This window comes from Scardinius erythrophthalmus, assembly GCF_964197995.2.
Source record: "Scardinius erythrophthalmus genome assembly, chromosome: 2".
Taxonomy (NCBI): domain Eukaryota; kingdom Metazoa; phylum Chordata; class Actinopteri; order Cypriniformes; family Leuciscidae; genus Scardinius; species Scardinius erythrophthalmus.
In genome coordinates this window covers 36,645,671-36,664,479 of record NC_138222.1, presented here as the reverse complement: position 1 = coordinate 36,664,479, position 18,809 = coordinate 36,645,671, and the positions used below count along the sequence as shown (strand labels likewise).

General features: G+C 37.1%; 1 protein-coding gene across 2 annotated transcripts in view; it reads right to left on the bottom strand.

Annotated features, from left to right (window-relative positions):
* Window positions 1-408: 408 nt before the first annotated feature.
* The window catches only part of ptprja (protein tyrosine phosphatase receptor type Ja), a 34,664-nt gene continuing 16,263 nt past the window's right edge, over window positions 409-18,809 (bottom strand). The window contains exons 2-30 of one of the 2 annotated variants that reach the window (XM_081357618.1): window positions 17,017-17,038; window positions 16,375-16,572; window positions 16,057-16,143; window positions 15,259-15,507; window positions 14,404-14,652; window positions 13,975-14,250; window positions 13,588-13,848; window positions 12,831-13,082; window positions 12,412-12,669; window positions 11,204-11,470; window positions 9,298-9,564; window positions 8,934-9,197; window positions 8,543-8,803; window positions 8,171-8,437; window positions 7,359-7,610; window positions 6,805-7,077; window positions 6,579-6,722; window positions 6,182-6,377; window positions 5,890-6,002; window positions 5,318-5,399; window positions 4,740-4,799; window positions 4,330-4,414; window positions 3,962-4,052; window positions 3,574-3,647; window positions 3,370-3,504; window positions 3,003-3,119; window positions 2,590-2,750; window positions 2,335-2,470; window positions 409-1,965 (exon numbers count right to left, since the gene is read on the bottom strand). In XM_081357618.1, coding sequence (XP_081213744.1) covers window positions 1,810-1,965; window positions 2,335-2,470; window positions 2,590-2,750; window positions 3,003-3,119; window positions 3,370-3,504; window positions 3,574-3,647; window positions 3,962-4,052; window positions 4,330-4,414; window positions 4,740-4,799; window positions 5,318-5,399; window positions 5,890-6,002; window positions 6,182-6,377; window positions 6,579-6,722; window positions 6,805-7,077; window positions 7,359-7,610; window positions 8,171-8,437; window positions 8,543-8,803; window positions 8,934-9,197; window positions 9,298-9,564; window positions 11,204-11,470; window positions 12,412-12,669; window positions 12,831-13,082; window positions 13,588-13,848; window positions 13,975-14,250; window positions 14,404-14,652; window positions 15,259-15,507; window positions 16,057-16,143; window positions 16,375-16,572; window positions 17,017-17,038 — 5,253 coding nt within the window. In that variant the 3' untranslated portion in view covers window positions 409-1,809. The remainder of the gene's footprint in view (window positions 1,966-2,334; window positions 2,471-2,589; window positions 2,751-3,002; window positions 3,120-3,369; window positions 3,505-3,573; window positions 3,648-3,961; window positions 4,053-4,329; window positions 4,415-4,739; window positions 4,800-5,317; window positions 5,400-5,889; window positions 6,003-6,181; window positions 6,378-6,578; window positions 6,723-6,804; window positions 7,078-7,358; window positions 7,611-8,170; window positions 8,438-8,542; window positions 8,804-8,933; window positions 9,198-9,297; window positions 9,565-11,203; window positions 11,471-12,411; window positions 12,670-12,830; window positions 13,083-13,587; window positions 13,849-13,974; window positions 14,251-14,403; window positions 14,653-15,258; window positions 15,508-16,056; window positions 16,144-16,374; window positions 16,573-17,016; window positions 17,039-18,809) is intronic. The other variant, XM_081357619.1, reaches the window with a different exon arrangement.

The window sequence follows — 18,809 nt, the reverse complement described above, 5'->3', positions numbered from 1 at the left end:
AGTTCCTCCTGATGATCACAATCCTCTACATGTGATGTTCTCTAGAGAAATCTCATCTAAAGAGAGGAATTTAAATCATAATAAATATTCTCCAAGCCAACATGTAATAACAGTAGGGGCAGTGTTCTTTTTTTGTCTTTTTTTTTTAAAGGCTAATCTCACACATACACTTAATATATTGAAAATATGTGTGATTAATTTGAAAAAGTGCAACAAAATGCAAAATAAGTATTGTTAAAGGGAAGATAAAAAGTCTGGGTGGGATACTAACCCAAAACAGACAGATTTCAACATTAGACAAAAAGGCTAATATATTTGTATTATTATTAAACATTTTCTTTTAATTATTATTTGTTGTTCTAAACCTATCCTAAGGTGTATTGATAAAGTTTTTTTTTTTTTTTTTTTGGTCTACAGAGCTCCAATATATACAAAAGTGTGATGTGATTTACCATCAGTTGACCTAGAAGGTCCCGCTTCAGCCTCCTGCTCCTGATTCTCGCTCTGCTTCACTTTCTCACCCTTTCCAGCTCTAGGGCGAGGGAAATGGAAGCAGAACAAATTCCTTGTCTTCCTCCCCCCAAATTACTTAAGAAATGCTGAATACTAAATAATATTATGAATGTACTCGTTTTGATTGTTAAATATAATAATCATTTTCTTTTAATAAAACAGCATATCTGTACAAAATCTATAATACCAATACTGAATTATTTGACGAGAGAAATCCTGACCCACACACACAAATCACCACAGAAGTGTGAAATAAAGTGCAGTTTTTTTTAATCCTAATAGAATACAGAGTTGTCTGTATAGTTCTTTACCGTGACCAGCAGAGTATCAATAAACAATCATTAAAAAAAAATTGTGGTGAATATTGCAGAATATTAAAACCACACAAGCAAAATGTCCCTGGAACAACACTGAAAAAATAGTTTGAAAGTTCAGTTTGAACAAAATATATTATGTACAAATATAACAATTTCAGTGCATAAACATGTTACAGAGTCACACTCTGTTAAAACCTTTTCGCAATAAGTTGTCAGTAGGAATATTCTAAGCTGACCTGATTCTAAAAGGAAAACAAAAACATTTACAATCCAGGAACAGACAGGTCAGTATGTATCTTTACTGAGAATAAGCAATTCCAGAAACAAACCAAAGAGATCGCTACTGTTCATTGCTAACTTATTGTCCTTATAGTCCAATAAGGTCGACTTTTGGCCAGTGAAATCCAGAAATCATAGATATATAGAAGCCACAGACCGAAGAACAGCATACTGGCAAAACAGCTCAGATACAACCTCCAGCATACCTCAATGGATGAAGTCACAGCACATTGTCAACTATTTACCAGCCTACTGGCTAATACCAAGCTTAGCTGCTATGTTAAATCACAGAAGAAGGGTTTTGAAAACCCATCCTGTCTTCACTACTGCTGCAGTGAAGTAGAACTGCACTGTTAACGTCTAATGATGAAGTCCTATGTGACGTGTACATTCTATATCTCTATCCATGCTCATCTTCATTTCACCTGTAGCCTGAGGAAATGCCATTTTCATGATGCCATATTACAGAATTGAAACATTAACAACTTTATTCTATGAAAACTCTCAAAAAACATCCCTGCAGCTACATTTCTGTATTTAATAAAACATTTTCTTTTTAAATATTTCTGAGTATTATATACCTTTATAAACAAACATTTTAATAAATATATTTGTTTTTTACTCTTTAAATAAAACAATTTAAAAATGAAAGAAAAACTTTTCATTTACAGCAGTGCAGAGAACTGTTCAAGGTAGACGGTCAAGCCTTATGGTAGCCATTTTTGGGTTTTTTCAAGGGCTCAAAGTTCTCATAAATAGTGAGTGCAGCTGTGTTTTGGTAGATCAAATCTACATTGTTTCCAGTCCGAGACTTGATGATGTCCATAGAGCACTGGTTAAGAAACACATATTGATCCTGCAAAAGTAGAGAATGTAAAGTCCTGCACTGTTAGTGAATAAGATCCCGATTATGGCTTACAAAACGGTTATTGAAATTTCATATTTGATGATTATTTGTTAAAGATATATCCACACTATTTTTCAACGCAGAGGTAAGCTATTTTCTGTGTAATAATCAATTAAAATAATATAACAAGTTACAGTCAAGCAGCATAACGGACAGTTTACAGAGTACAGCTATAATAACTGAAAGCGGATGAGACCGGAAGTCTCAACACATTCAAGTTACAATGGCCGCACCCACGCTCTTACGTTAAGAATAAGGTAGATAAAAGAACATACAAACAGCGCAGTGAGATGAAAAAAAATGCGTTAATGAATGTACCTCTGTTTGCACCATGAGTGGTCTGTGCATGCGTAAATCGTGGATGATCCCATATACATCCACTACACCATCCCGCTCGATCTGAAAGATTAACCGATCAATGGCGATGAAGGTTCCCGTCCGGCCCACACCGGCACTGCGTTACGAAAACAAAAGGTGTTCAGAAAATGGCTTTTTCTTTGCGGGAGTATAATAATAAAACAGTGTTGAGTAGACTTGTTTGTATATTTGAGAGTTCAGGAACTGTTCAAGTACCTGCAGTGCACAAGTGTGGGTGAATGTCTCGAGTACTGGTCCATGTGTTCTCGGACCAGGTGTCTGAAGTTGATGAGAAGCTCAGTGGTCTCAGGAACTCCATGGTCTGGCCATGCAGTGAAATGGAAGTGACGAACTGATCGAGACTCTGCTGTTTTCACCTGTCATGACAAGAATCATTTATCCCAAAAATTCAACACAGTACTTTACAGTGCATAATGTTACAATTAAGACATAACACTAATATATTACAAACATGATACAAATTAAGATAACTGTGACTTCCTAGGAATAAAATAAAATAAAAAAAACAACACTGACAAAAATGTTTTTGTGTAACACATGGGTCTGTGTAACGTGTCATTTAGTGTTACAGTAGCCTGGGTCTATCTGTAATATTAATATAGACTTACATTTTTCACTTCAAAGTCACGTAAAGTCCAGTCCTCCAATGGAATCTCAGAAGTAGTCATCACTGTCAGATTGTTAAAATGTTTTATATCTGCTGGCCAGTATTCCTCACATTTTACCTGAGAGGGACACAACATTGTGGCAACATTTATTTAAGCTCATTAAGTTCAATACTTCAATTAGAAAAAAATCTAAAAAGAGGATATGAACATTAAATATGTAGTGGTCAAGCGATTTAGGCTTTTAAAGATGATGCATGTATGATGAAGACATGTATTCTAATCTGAAAATAAAATTGACTGAAAAATGTAAATGAAGGTTCTGGCAGGTGAGATCACAGATAAAGTGAAGCATGAATGTATACTGTACCCGTCCCTGCTCGTTGCATTTGGTGAGCATGACAATAGTGTGCACATTTTTCTCCCAAATCAGCCTCCAAAAGTCATTGACAGTGCAGGGCAGTGGCCCTTGGGCTGCGATAAACTCCTTCTTTGATGTGTAACCCTGGAAATATCACACGGTTAGTATGAAAAATGTGTAAATAGCTAATGTATGTTTTGTAGTTTTTCCTACCGGCATGTAGCTGGCATTGATGTAGTCATCAAATGAGTTGCTGAGCACAGAGAGCTTGACACGAGACGAATCATCTGTAGAGAAGACATGAACCATTATAAATATATCTCTCTCATATATCTATATCTATATATGAGAGAGAGAGAGAGAGAGAGAGAGAGAGAGAGAGAGAGAGAGAGAGAGAGAGAGAGAGAGAGAGAGAGAGAGAGAGCATGGGTATTATTATTAGGAGGCCATGATTGATAAAGGCCAATGGAGGTAATTTGACCAGGACACCAGAGTTACACCCCTACTCTTTACGAAAGGTGCATGGGATTTTTAAATGACCACAGAGAGTCACAGGTGAACACAGGTGAAGGTAAACACTCGTGAGTGGAGAAGTTCTTACATGGCAGCACATTGTTATAACGATTCTTGGCTTTGTTTTCAGGGGCCAGAGCAACAGTCTTTAGCTGATTTATCCCAACCGGCCTTAGATCCTACAACCACACACACATACATTTATTTAATCAAACATTTATTTTCTGTATCATTTGATTTTACTACATTCACGCAAATAATTAAACATCTGTCATAAATCATTTGTTAAAGCAATGAAGAGGAACAAAACATGGTCAAAGCAAACCAATCAGACACTGCTACCAAAAATAATGGAAAATGGAAATCTAGTTGCAATACTTAGTTGCAATGCCAATCATTATTTATTATTAATGCTGATCAATTGCAAATCTACAAAGAAACCAAAGATATAATCACCTCAAATTCTTCAACAAATCCACAGAAGGAATCAGCCCTTTGCTTCCTGTAGTAAGCCTCAAAGTCCTCCACCCTTATTGGATCACTCCTGTGACACCATGTGATAAAACGTAAATACAATAATATATATACATAAATGTTACAGAAAAATGGCTTATTTTCAATTGCTATTATGAGACACAATTTCACATTCTTTCCCCATCTCAAAAATCACAGACATGTAGTAAAAATATTCAGCCAAATCATGAATATATGCACAAAAATGAGAGTAAACAAACATGTATGATTACTTACACTTTGTTTCTGTAAGAAAACAAAACAAAAATTAAAAGGTTAATTTTTTTTGGATTGATATTTATAACTTTTTCTATTGTTTGTTTCCAGTATGTATTATGTTGTTTGGAGGAGACCAGTATACTGACCTTATAGAGTGGATGGGAACACTAACAGAATCATCTTTTCTTTGCTTCCTGAGATATTGAGAGCATAAATATGATTATCTAGTTGCCACTGTCCATTAATACATAAAAACATTACCGTGGGGGCACATGCTAAGGTAATCTTAAAGGGATAGTTTGTCCAAAAATAAAAATTCTGTCATTATTTATTCACGCTTAATTGTTCCAAACCTGTATGCATTTTTTCTTCAGCTGAACACACACACACACACAAAAGATATTTTGAAGTAACCAAACCGTTGATGGATCCCATTGACTTCCATAGTATGGGGGAAAAAATACTCTATTTAGTTTAGGGCCCATAAACTGTTTAGTTGTTGACATTCTTCAAAATATCTTCTTTTGTGTTCAGCAGAAGAAAGAAATTCATACAGGTTTGGAACTTGAGGGTGAGTAAATAATGACAGATTTTGGGGTGAAATATTCCTTTAAATCCTTCAAAACTATAATATCAAACACAAACTCTAAATCAAACCATTAAAACACTCCAAACAGCAAGAATCATGTATGAGATCTGTAAAATGTCTTACCGTCTACAAACCACAACCCCAATGATGATTACAACAAGAACAAAAGCTACACCGGCTCCTGCAGCTGCTCCTCCAATTACCACTGAAAGATGGAGTGACAAAACAATTCAGTCAAGTCAACAAAAATAAAACTGTATGGAATTGATCAAATTTGATATCATTTACACTATATACACCGTGGCTCTAGAGTTGCAGATGACTATCCAAAATATCACATATTTGTTACACATAGGCCAAGTCCACTCATTAGACAGGGTAAGTAACAAATCATTCGGGAGCACATTCATTGGCACAGTTCTTGTTACAAAGTAAATTAAAAAAACAAAACTAAATTGGAAAAAAAGTGCTGTTATTCGTAACAATGCAAGATTTTTAAAAACTAAAAATATGTGACCACAAAAGTCTGGGAACCCCAGCTGTGATCTCATCTAAATGTTTGTCCTTAATGGAAATGTGTTTGTTATATACACATCAATCATTGTCATGTGACGTTAGGAGGGATGTGTTACTGTGAAAATGCAGGTGCAATGAAGTAAGTGCTTTATATATTGACAAAGTCTCCCAGTAGTTACCTGGGTTCTCTGGCAGAGTGATGGGACTAAACTCAGATATGGAGTAGTATGAATTAGACACATCCACTAAACTGTTATTTAACTCCAGATGTGTGAAAGTGATGACAGCAACACTGCAAAAAAGCCAAACACATGACAACATTATGCAGAAGACATAACAACGTTATGTGATTCATCACAGTAGTTCAGCATCAGGTTTAGTTTAGTGATGGAAATATCCGTAACACTGTTATAATGGGTTTTAGATGCAGCACTGAAGTTAATGCAAAGTAAGGGAAGTGTATTGATTTACTTGTAACTGCCTTTGGCATTTAGTTCTCCATTTTTGTAACTATTCCACATAGTTTCATCTCCAATGATGATTGTTTGGTCCTGCACACTTCTAGACTCTGTTGGGGTTTTTTTGACAACAGCCAGGAATGTATTGCACCGCTTTGCTTTCCAGTCCTCATACGTGTTCAACAGGCATCGATCCAACTTCTTGCAGTCTGCAGGAGGCAAAACTCATATTTAGTGCACCAAAGACACAATGATTACAATCCAACTCTTCTTTTTTAAATATACTTTTATATTATTATTATTATTATTATTATTATATATTATAATATTATATAATACATCTCTACACTTACTATTACTATTCTTTTTAGTATTAAGACACATAAAAGTCTCAAGTTTATTAGACATACCATCTGTGCCGGAGGAGACAAGCACACCATAATAGAACACAGAACCATTCGTGTCATTAAAGATGTCTTGATGAAGAATCAAAGTAAACTTGTTATATTGTAGCTCAGATACACTCACTGCTGTCACCTTAGGTACAACAGGTCCTACAAACACAGAAAAATAAGAAATATGTGATTTGCACTCATATATAAAAACAAAATACGAAACAGATATAACTCTCCTTACTTGTGAAGCCGGTCATACAGGAGATCTCCTTCACTGTGCTATTCTTCCCACAGCCGAGTGTCCAGAGCTTGGCACTGTACAGTTTGTTGTACTTGAGTCCAGTGAAGTTGTAGTTTCGATTGGTGGTTAGATTGTTCTCTAACTCTCCAGAATCGGAAACCAGCTTGATTTCAAAGCCCAGGTTTCCACCGGGAGGACGGCTCCATGAGAGGGTGAGCATTGGTAAGGTTAAATTAGGACCCGTACAGGTCACATTGCCCACTGGTGCTGCATCTGTACACAGCAAAACACACCAAATACGATGCTACTTTGCCTTTTTTTGAATTAAGACATTCAGAACAACATCTAATGAACTTCACCAGACTAAAGAGATTAAAAATTACTTAAAATAAGTAATCAAGAAAGTGGACATGTTTGTGCAAGCTAGAAAACTACACATACAGCACAAGATAACTCGATGCTGAATGCTGCAAATTGCATAGTCTAAGTTCCTGAGAACAGTGTGTATATATATATATATACAGAATATAACAGTTTATAGTGTTTGTACTAACCTGTGCATGCTTGCAGCCACACAGCTTCTCCCTGTGTGTTGTCAGAAGTGCTGCTCTGGACACTGATGTTATAGAGTGTTGAAGGCATCAGACTGTCTATAGTCATGTTGTCTGAACTGGTTGAATAGTTCTTTTCCGTGTTACTATACACTCTCACGACATAATTCGGGACCCCTTTCACTCTTACCCAAACTACAGAGATGGCATTTGTTTTTGTGGAATGAACTTGTAGGTTTTGAACAGGATTAGGCTCTGAAAACAGATGCAGAGAGTAGGATGAGGACTTTAGAGGAGATCTCAAAACACATTTTCATGTTAGTTTTATGTAAATGGAAACTCTGTCTAATAGGTACAGTTCACCCCAAATTTTTACTATGTCAATATTTACTCACCCTCACATTGTTTCAAGCCTGCTTGACTGTCTTTCTTATGTGAAAAATAAAAGGTGACTTTTTTCTGTTTTTTAAAAATATATTTTAATAAGTAATTTATTGCTGTGACGGCCAGTCTTCAGTGACACATGATCCTTTAGAAATCATTCTAATATTCTGATTTGACGCTCAATAAACATTTATTATTTTCACAAATGTTGAAAACAGTTGTGCTGCTTTTCAAAAGTAGATCATTTATATGAAGTAGAAATCTTTAAGTCTTAAAATCTTTGTCTTTAATGTCACTTTTGTTCATTTAATTTGTCATAATGTGAATGTTGTTGAATTAATATCCCAAAATGTTGTGTATATCTTGGAATGTTTTTTAAATGTAACATGAATTCTTTTATGATTTTCCATACCACTAAGTGCTGAACTTACTGGTGGTTACATTGTGGATGACAGATTCACTGCTGAAATTCATTGGCCCTACAGTAGCCACAGAAATAGTATAGGATGTTCCAGATTGCAAGCCATCCAAAAGGAAAGTGTAATTAGGAGTGAGATAATGTCCGTTGTAATAGCTGGACCAGTAGGTCAAGTTGTAGGTGAAGCTGCCAGCTGTCATGTCTTGAGCTTCAGCCCATTGAAACAACAAAGAATGATTGCTCTTTAACAAATCCGTAATCTCTCCCGGTCTGTTTGGATCTGCAACATACAAAATCATAATCTACAAACACTGCAGTCCAATATGCTTATTTATAAAGGTCTGCCACATGAATTCCTGACTACGGTTTGGGGTTGAATACTCACAAGTTGCCATTTCTACTGGATACGATGTTTCCCGGAAGACTGCATTAACAGTCGTGAGTGTGACTTTGAATACAGTTGCTGCTTTTAGTTGAGTGAAGGTGTGATTGCGTTCAGTGCTATTGAGAACTGCAGAGTTGCTCCATTCATTACTGCTGATGTTCAGAATGTACTGGTCCAGGCCACCAACAGGATGATCCCACATCACCAAGACTGAGTGATTAGAGCCTTCATTATATAGTTTGGGAATCACTGTAGAGGGCTCTGTGGAGAGAAAGAGAGAGAATGAGGAAGTAAAGTGTCCCTTCAAGAGTAATAATTACCCAGATTGTCTGGATCAAAGGGAGTATTTGTGTTTGATTCTCCTTGTTGGAGTGTGTGTGGGAGTACATACTTGTGAGGGCAGAGATGTTCTTTGGTTCTCCCAGAATGCCGCAGGCCAAACTATATAGACTGAACTGACACATGGTGCCAGGCTGCAAGTCTTGTACTGTGATACTTTCAGAGGAAGTAGACAAGTTCCTACTGTTTTCTGTGCAGTTGGACACTAATACTTGGTAGGAAAACCCATTGTGGTACTCCATAGGACGGGACCAGTTCAGGCTCATGGCAGAAACATTCAGAACATTGAATCCCACATTGGAAACCGGAAACGGCTCTGGAAAGCAAATAACAACTGACTGTCGCACAGATGTGATAGCATGATATGTGGCAAGAATGTACTCAGTACTGTGTTGTCATGCAGTGTAGTTACTTACTACTGCAGGCTGTTATAAACTGGGGATCAGACTGGGTGCCGTCTGCCGTCTGAGTGAAAATGCTGATGTTGTATTGACTAGCCGACTGCAGTGACAGTAGCTGCACTGTGGTGTTACTCACAGTCCTCTGGTCAGATGTGCCATTGGGTTTTGTGAAGGTGAGCAGGTAGGAGTAACCGGATTGCTGAACATCATTCTGCTGCCAGCTCAGAGTTATACTGGTCTCATTGTATCCATTCACTCTCAAATCACTTACAGGAGTAGGATCTGAAAATCATTGAGAAAAACACACACACACTTATCTTTCAGCAATGTACGGCTCAAAAATGGGCTGTTCAGGGCCAAGGGTCCTATTCTAGCCATCAGTGAAGTATACAATGACCACATATAAATACAGGGCTTGGCATTGACACATGCCAACCCACCAAATGCAGGTGAATTTCAGCAGTGGCGTGTAATGAAGTCACTCCTACTAGCCACTTTGGCGGGTTGAATTTTATAATATATGAATGAAACGCTTCCAATACTCATTTTCCGCAGAATAGAATGATACCAGCTGCGCTTTCTCGCCCGCTCATCTCTCCGACAGCGAGTTGACACACAAACCCGCTTCCCCTCATGCACTCGTTTCATTTGCTACTGATGAATATTGTTGGTGTTACAGGGCTTGAATTTCGACGTGGGATTACGCATCATTTTACTCATTCCCGCAGATGCTGTGCTCACACTCAAATGGCGTGCACATAAAGCTACCTCTCAGTACTAAATTGAGGGCTTTTTTTGCTGCTTATTACGCTTAATAAGTCAAATACACACAAAATAATGCCAAAATGGCATTCTATATAATATAATATAATATAATATAATATAATATAATATAATATAATATAATATAATATAATATAATATAATATAATATAATATAATGCTGTGTGTCCACCAAAGCGTTTTTAGCCAGCTGAAAATGCTAGGCACTCTGCTGAAAACACCTAGCTGTGGGCGGTTGAGTGCGTTTTGGCAGCAGAGCGGGGGTTTTTTTTCAGTTGAGACACTTTTCTATGATACGTATCCGCGTAAGTGTTATCTCATTTCACAGATAGTTCGTTTCTGTGTTGTTTTATATATAAAAATGTCGATACAATGTAAAGTATTTGCTCTAGCTCTTGTTTTAAATGATTTTGTTCCGTTATTCTGCTTGTTGTTGTCATTTGTTGATGTTGAACAAGCAGAATGTGATGTTCGGTGTGGTATTTGTCTCGCGCCTCCACCACTGTGTTGGACGTCTGGGTAAAAAGTGACAGTGATGAGAGCTGCATTTTACCCAAAGTTGAACATTCTTCAACTCTTGGCAGCACTTCAGCGTGAAAAAGACACTCAGCACCTCGTTACGCTCATGTCGTTTTAAAAAACGTGGCCACTCCCATTGAAAAAATACACCAGCCACGTGAAAAAACACTTTGGTGGACACAGGGCCTAAGCCTCTATTTGACAGTTTAATTTTCAAAAAATAAACAAATAATGACTGAATTGTAATTTTTGGGTGAACTAGATGTTAAATGTTATCAAATATATAGAAAAATCACATTAATGCAAAGACAAAAAACAAACAAAAAAAAAACAACATAAATATCTGCATACTACTACAGCCACATTGATATGAAAAAAGAATGACAAAAAAAGCAGGGGAAGGGAACCCTGTAATTATTTATTAATACAAATACATTTATGTATCATAAAAACAATGTTGAAAGTTTTTCATATTCTTGTGTCTGAATATATATCAATACAATATCAAAATATTGCAAAATCAAATTTATAGTGAGAAAGAGTTCAAAGGTGTATGTATTCATTTAAACTTGCGTGATTTATGTGTAAACACGAATAACTATAAATGTACATTGCTTACTTGTATATGCAGTGAGATTCTGAGGAGAACTCAAATATCCCAGTGCACCAACAGTCCTCACAGTGATGCTGTACTGGACACCTGCACTAAGTCCTGTCAGAGAGCTGTAGTTTTGGCTGCAGTTCATCGAGTTCCTAATGAGTGTGCTGTTGCTGTACTGCAAGAAGTAGTAGTGTGACACTAAGCTCATGTTGAGCGGTCGAGCCCAGCTGATGTACAGAGAGTTTGTGCTTCGCTCTGTCCTTAACTCGCCAGGAGAAGTAGGCACTGAAATGACAACAAAACAGTCACAGATGTGATATGCACACAAGCCGAGAGCACCACCTACAGGTCATCCCATCACATTATCATATCCATGTCTGTTATAAAAGTTATGAAATCTGTTAATGCTTTTATAAATAGTTGCATTAATTGTAACAAAAATATCTAATGATGACTACCATACCCCCCCCCCCTGCTGTAAATGTAACCTTGAACTTTAAAACGTCAAACTATTAGGCCTAATAAACACATACAGCACTGTGAAAAAAAGAATTAGGAAACCTGTGAAAAAACTGCACAGTGGTGTGAAAAACTTTAATACTCTTTCTTGAAAAGGACATACTCAAGTGCTTCTTCCAATGTAATATGCCTGGTTAGAACAGACTAGTCAGCTCTTTGTTTCTGAAAGCAAATGTCTTACTTCCTTTTCACACAAAGCTGTTTTGCACTTTGCATGCAAATAGCAATACCATAGTGTGCAGCATGAGTTGAATGCAAGTAGTGCTTTAAAGGTTGTATCAGTGATTTCAGGCCCAAACATAAATGATCACATTCATCTAATCTTTCCTAACGATCCGCTAGCTGCCCGCCCCATAAGCATGCTGTGAAAAAAACGCGTCTCTCTAGGCAGCCTAGGCTCTGAGATCTGCACACAAAAACAGTTGGTTTCACCAACACTCAAAACCAAAATAAATAGTGTTCCAACCAATCACCGACAGGGGCGGGTGTTGTGAGGTTTTCGCGTGCAGCTGTCATAGGCAGCCGTGCACGAGCGCAAGACCTCACAACACCCGCCCCTGTCTTATGGGGCGGGCAGCTAGCGGATCGTTAGGAAAGATTAGATGAATGTGATCATTTATGTTTGGGCCTGAAATCGCTGATACAACCTTTAAGTGCTTGTACATGAGTAATTCAGTGTTTATTTCAGAATGTGTGAAGGGTCTTACAGGTGGCATTTAACACACTATCGCTGTCCTGCTTTATGGGTCCACTGATGCTTGTCACAATGACCAAGTACAGAGTTCCAGGCAGCAGGTCTGAGAACACCACGGTAGTCTCATTCGTTCGGTTCTCGGTCTTTAAAACAGTTCCGTTTAGCAGGATTTTGACGTTGTAGAGACTCACAATACCAGCAGGCGGTCTCCAATCCACTCTCATACTCTGAGTACTGCCTACTGCAGAAATATTGGACGCTTTCCCAAGAACTGATAACACATAATAAGAGAGGAGGAGAAAGAGGGTTACTAATCAACATGTCCTGTAAAAATGTGTGGAATAAATACATCTTTATATACATCTAGTAGTTTTACTGCCATGTGGTGTGTAGAATAAGAGACGTGTTTGAGAAATGTGTGAATTGTAATACCTGTGAATGCAGAGATGGCTACAGGTTCAGAGATCATGCCGTTTACTACACTTTGCACAGTAAAGGTGTAGTTGTTCCCGGGGATCAGGTCAGAGACATTCATGGTCTCACTGTTACTCTGTATCCATCGTTCCCCATTTACACTCACATTGTACAGATATAAAGATCGGTTGTTACTCTGATAAGACCAGGACAGGCTCATCGCAGTGGTGCCCAAAGGAGAGGCAGTTAAATTAGTCACTGACAGTGGCTCTGAAAGAAAATGCACACAATTATATTTATGCACTAGACATATTCATGTGTGTGAATTTGAGTAAGCAAAGAGTAAAGACCTTAGAAGCCATACTGAATTTAACATGAATGAAAACAATGCTCTGAGGGGTAGACGTACAGCCTTTACAATGACATGCAGTGCACTAAATAAAGGTCTTAGATCACATGGAATTGTCACAACTCACAACCTTTAAACTGGTTTCAGGGAGCTTTTGTCTTTTGAAATGGTATTTTGTCAGCTGAACAACCGTACAATCCTTTGAACACACTGTACTTCTATCTCTCAGTCTCATTTTCATTCCTGCCAAAAAGGATCAAATATGGCGCTAGTCCCTTTGGTAGGTATGTGCCAATGTTAACATTAACGCATAATGCAAAATGCCCATTAGTTGTCTGAAAACCTCATTAGGACAGACAACATCATTACACAAGAGTATATTACACATCTACAGTTTAGAGAGCGATGTGTAGTATTTAGACTCACTGGTATTACACTGTATGAACTGTGAGGGTCCAGATATGCTGGCAGCTATTATGAGTGTTCTGATGCTGCAATTATACTGAGTCCCAGGCTGCAACTGAGTAATCTGATAATTGTTGGATGTGGTATTGAGAGTCTGATCGGGTGAAGAGATGCTAATACTATAGGAGAACAGGCTGAAGTTCCCATTAGGGGGAAGCCACGTCAGATTGACTGAATTGGTGCTGACAGCGGAAACCACCAGATTTTGCACTGTATTAGGAACTGTGGAAACACAAACACACTTAAACAACCATACACATAGTAAATATACTGTAAACCTAATTGTGGTGTTCATTTTCAGTTTACACTATCAACAGCTTAAGTTAAATGCAGTGAGCTGTACAGTACCTGTATACGCGATGAGTTTTACACAAGAGCTCTTGAGATCTTTTACCCCTATGGTGACTGCAGTGATGTCATACTGACTGCCCGGTAATAAATTTGTGAGCGTCGTGTTTAAAGAGGTGGTTTGAATCGAAGTCAGGTTGACCCCTGAAGAACTGGATCTATACGACACTTCATAGTACACAGTCAATCCATCCATTGATAAGGGTTTCGACCACAGCAAAGAAATTGATACATTAGTCTGACCGCTCACACTGAGAGCTTCTGGCGGGTTAGGCTCTGAGGGGAAAATATCACACACACACACACACACACACACACACACACACACACACACAATATAAATGGACCTGCAGATGTAATAAATGCATTAAGGTTTTGTTTGATGTTCTGGTGACGAGATGGAGAGTGTGTGAAGCTTTTCTGACTCACTGGTGGCAGCCAGCAATATGTTAGAGCTGTTCCTCAGGACTCCACTGATGGAGGTGACAGTGAGGTTGTAAACACGTCCTGCTTTGAGGTTACCGATTACTGTAGAGTTGACGACAGTGATGGTCTTCAGCTCAGCACCGGACACACTCACCTCATACGAGTCCACATGACCGAGAGGAGCTGCCCAAACCACGGTCAAACTGCTGTTACTGGAATTCAGCACAGTGATATTCTCTACTTGTGCTGGACCTGAACACGGGTAAACAGACCTTCATTAACATACATACACTAACGTTCAAAAGTTTGGGGTCAGTTTCAGAAGAAATGTGTATATTTATTCAGGAACAATGCATTAAATTGATCAAAAGTATCAGTTAAGACATTTAGAATGTTACAAATGATTTATTTTTTACTTTATATTCATCAAGGAATCCTGAAAAAAAAATCATCATGGTTTCAACAGAGATAATAATAATAAATAAATAATAATAATAATAATAATAATAACTACTATCTCTTGACCACCAAACCAGCATATTAGAATGATTTCTGAAGGACCATGTGACACTGGTGACAGTTTATTCAAATACAAAAAAAGGGATTTCAAATATTAATAATATTTCACAATATTACCATTTTACTCTATTTTTGATCAAATGAATGCAGCCTGGAAGAACATAAGAGACTTCTTTCAATAACATTACAACAAGTTTACTGACCCCAAACTTGTGAACGGTAATGTAGAAGTACATTTCACAGCCATTGGCATCTACACACAAACCTTGGATCGATTTACTCCACAATACATTAGAGACACCTTTAAACCCCCTATTCTCTTCTGCCTACAGTACTTACTTGTGTTTTGAGATATCTCAGTAGCACCCCCCATAGTGCTGTTATCGGAGGCCACCGAGGTGACTTTGAAGGTGTATTTGGTGCCAGGTGCAAGATGTAAGATTTGAATGGAGGTCTGGTTAGTAGTGAGCAAGTATGAATCCCAAGCTACTCTATAATACGGGCTAATGCCATTTAGAAGTATCCAACTCAGGTTCACTGAGCTCACAGTGATGGGGTACACAGACACGTTACTAACAGGGTCGGGGCCTGTAAGTGCAAGAGAGCGGATGTGGACCTGTGTGAGTGCAAGAAAGTCAACAAGGACACCCAAAAATGAAAATTCTGTCATAATTTACTCTCACTCTCAAAGTTTCCATTGAGTCCTCACACAAAGCTATAATACTGTATCATATTAGAAGACTTGGAACACAGAGCCCTGAGTAATATGGCCCAGGTGAAAAAGACGTACTGTTAAATGTATTAAATATGCATTATACTATATTTGTATTGTATTAAAAACATACTCAAGTACATTTTTAATACATTTAATAGTACTCTTTCTCACCTGGGGGTGCTTTTATGTCCTTTCTAGAACTTGAAAGACTGGTCTTATCAGTCATATAAAGGAAAGTCATTTGAGTTTGGAACAATGTGAGTACATGATGACAGAATTTCCTTTAATCATTCATGTTTTACTCATATTAAACAAATCTGCTGCTGTATAAAAATATTAGCGTTATATCATACAGCTGTCTAAAAATGTATTTTCCTTTTATGTTATTGATGCATTTACGATTGTGATTGGGTGGGACTTACGCAGGGTAAAAGATTGATTGGTCAATGATAACTGGCCCGTCTCGTTCAGATATATTGTGGTGGAGTTGAGTTGCGTGATGGAGGCATCTGTTATGCAAGTAGAGAAATATTGAGAGTGTGAGTGAATGAAAGAATGAGAGAGACAAAGTGCATGAAAGAGTGATATGGTGAATGTAAACGAGAGTGAAAAAGGCAGAAATATCGTCTTCTTAATAATTCTCCTTTCTGAACAACAGTGACCTTATTGCTCAAAACCACTCAAACCACTAAAAACATTTACACCTTATCAATAGTTATTTAGAAGTAGTAAAGACTTACTGGTGGAGAAGTTTCCACAGCACACTTCCGAGCAGTTGATTTTAAAGAAATATGTGTTTCCAGGCTGCAGTCCAGTCACTATGATGCTATTCGGAGTGTTTGTAATGTTGGCGCTCTGCACACTACAAAGGGAGCCGTATCCTACAAACATAGTGATTTCTGATGTTGTGGGGTTTGTCTTGTATTGGCACAGTGAACCTAAATAAAGACACAAAACCAGTGTACAGTCGGTAAATGTCCCACATTATTTGGTGTTGCAAATCAGATTGAGGGGTTTAAGCTTAAAACTTATTGGTCTCATTTATCTAGTCTGTAAAAAGATAGCAAAAGAGCTCCTTATTAGAAAAGGACTTTACACAACATTATATCTTGGAAATATTAAACAGAGAGTTGACAAAAGATGTATATCTTGTTTAATATATCAAGTGCAGCTGGTAAGAAGAGAATTACAAGGCACTGGTATAAGCAGGACATCCCCTTACTTGGTAGTATGGATATGAATTGTTATAGAGGATTTATTTCTAAAACACTAAAACAGAATCCCACCCCCCTCCCCCCTAAAGGAAATTTTATTTTATTAAAAAAAAAAAATTAAAGTAAAAAAAAAGAAAAGAAAGGGACTTTAGAGATGATTATACTTACAGTCAGGGTAAACATGAGGGATCTGGGAAAGAAAACAACATTGTCACTTATCAGATGTATTACTTTTCTATTTTGCTTGCTTAACAGGCTTAAAGTTTCAACCAACAAAAGCACAACTTTACTGAATAAGTGCATTGTGCAATATCTATTTCAGATATAGATCTATTAGGGGTGTCCAATAACAGGATTTTTGATCATGAACGATTAAAATGTCTCCACGGTCTGCTTTTGAAGAAATATTGTTGTATCGTGCTACAGCGCACATTCTATCAGTTGCAGTTCTGGCGCCTCCGTCCCAACCAAGTGTGCCGCACACGTCCTGAAAAGTGAAGCCAAACCGTTTCGATCGCCCCCAGGTGTCTGGTCCCAGTATAGTTCATAAACCCCGCCCTCTCCATGTAATCTTATGGGACGTGAGGCAAAAAAATTCAAATTATACTTCAATATATATATATATATATATATATATATATATATATATATATATATATATATATATATATATATTTCTGTTACTTTATGTAGTTTTTATCACGCTGATAAAAGTTCAAATGTTAACTTTGTAAAAGTGTAAAATTCATTTTTTTTTTTTTTTTGGTTTTAGTTAGTTATTTGATGCTATAAAACAGGAGTGTGATGTCATGATTGACAGCTGAAATTGACAGCTTCTCTGAGTGAAGTAGTCACTGAGGCCCCAACTGACTTTTTTCGGGATTTTCGGGAGGAGATTGGAGCTTTAAATTTAATTTCTGCATTTCCATAAACAAAAGACAAAGAGAAAAATCACTTACTGCTCTTCACTGAATAACTTCAGTAGCTTTATTAAGAATCAGTGTATGCACTACAGTGATGTCTAGTGTATTATTTTTTCATTTGTTTATTACATTTTTTACTTGAATACTACTGTTAAATACACCTACTGTGAAAAAAATAAAAGTACAGTTTATTTCATTTGTATATTATATTGTATTTGTAATGTGCATTTATGTTCTTATTTTTAATAACAAGATACTTCCCCTACTTATGGCCTAAATGGTCTGTCATTCTTTTTTCTTTTATATTTTGTTACCTTGTAAGGCTACATTTTAAAAAAAAGGGAAATTAGTAACTGTACTGCTCAGTCACTTGCAAAATAGTAAAACCAGCATGAAAAAAATCATGTGTTTCCAAAAAATAAATCATGATAAAATGTTACAAAACACAATTAAATCTGAAGTTAACAACACAGTAGAAAGACTATTAATACACATCCTGAGCCAATGCTTTTTGTAAAGTTCAAGCAGGCCTGAGAAATTAGAAACTGTGTACTTGTGTAAATATTTATTAGGGACAAATTGGCCTACTTGGAAATAGGCTAAAATATACAATACTTTTGATGAACCCTTTTTGGCCAATACATGTTTCCAATACATTCATTTCTTAGCTCACACAGTGTTGATGGCTTTAGTATTAAAATGCAGAGAATATAAATAATAACGACTGAGCAGGTGTATTCTATTCACAATCTTAGACTGGCAGAGAGTATATAGATGTAGAAGCAGATCATGCCAAGCTTACATTTCTATATTCTGCCTCTTTTCCTTTCTCAGAGCAATATTTTCATTGGCCCGTTATGAAATTGACACCCACTGCCTGGCTATGATTGCTTGCTTATCTGGGACATCTTTTTTGTCAAATTTGTAAAGGAAATATGATCTCTTTTTCTGCCCAGCCACAACTTCCATATTGGTAACTATAATACTTCTCTACTCTTTGAACTCTCTGTGGTTATTTTTATTCCAGCCACAAGAAAA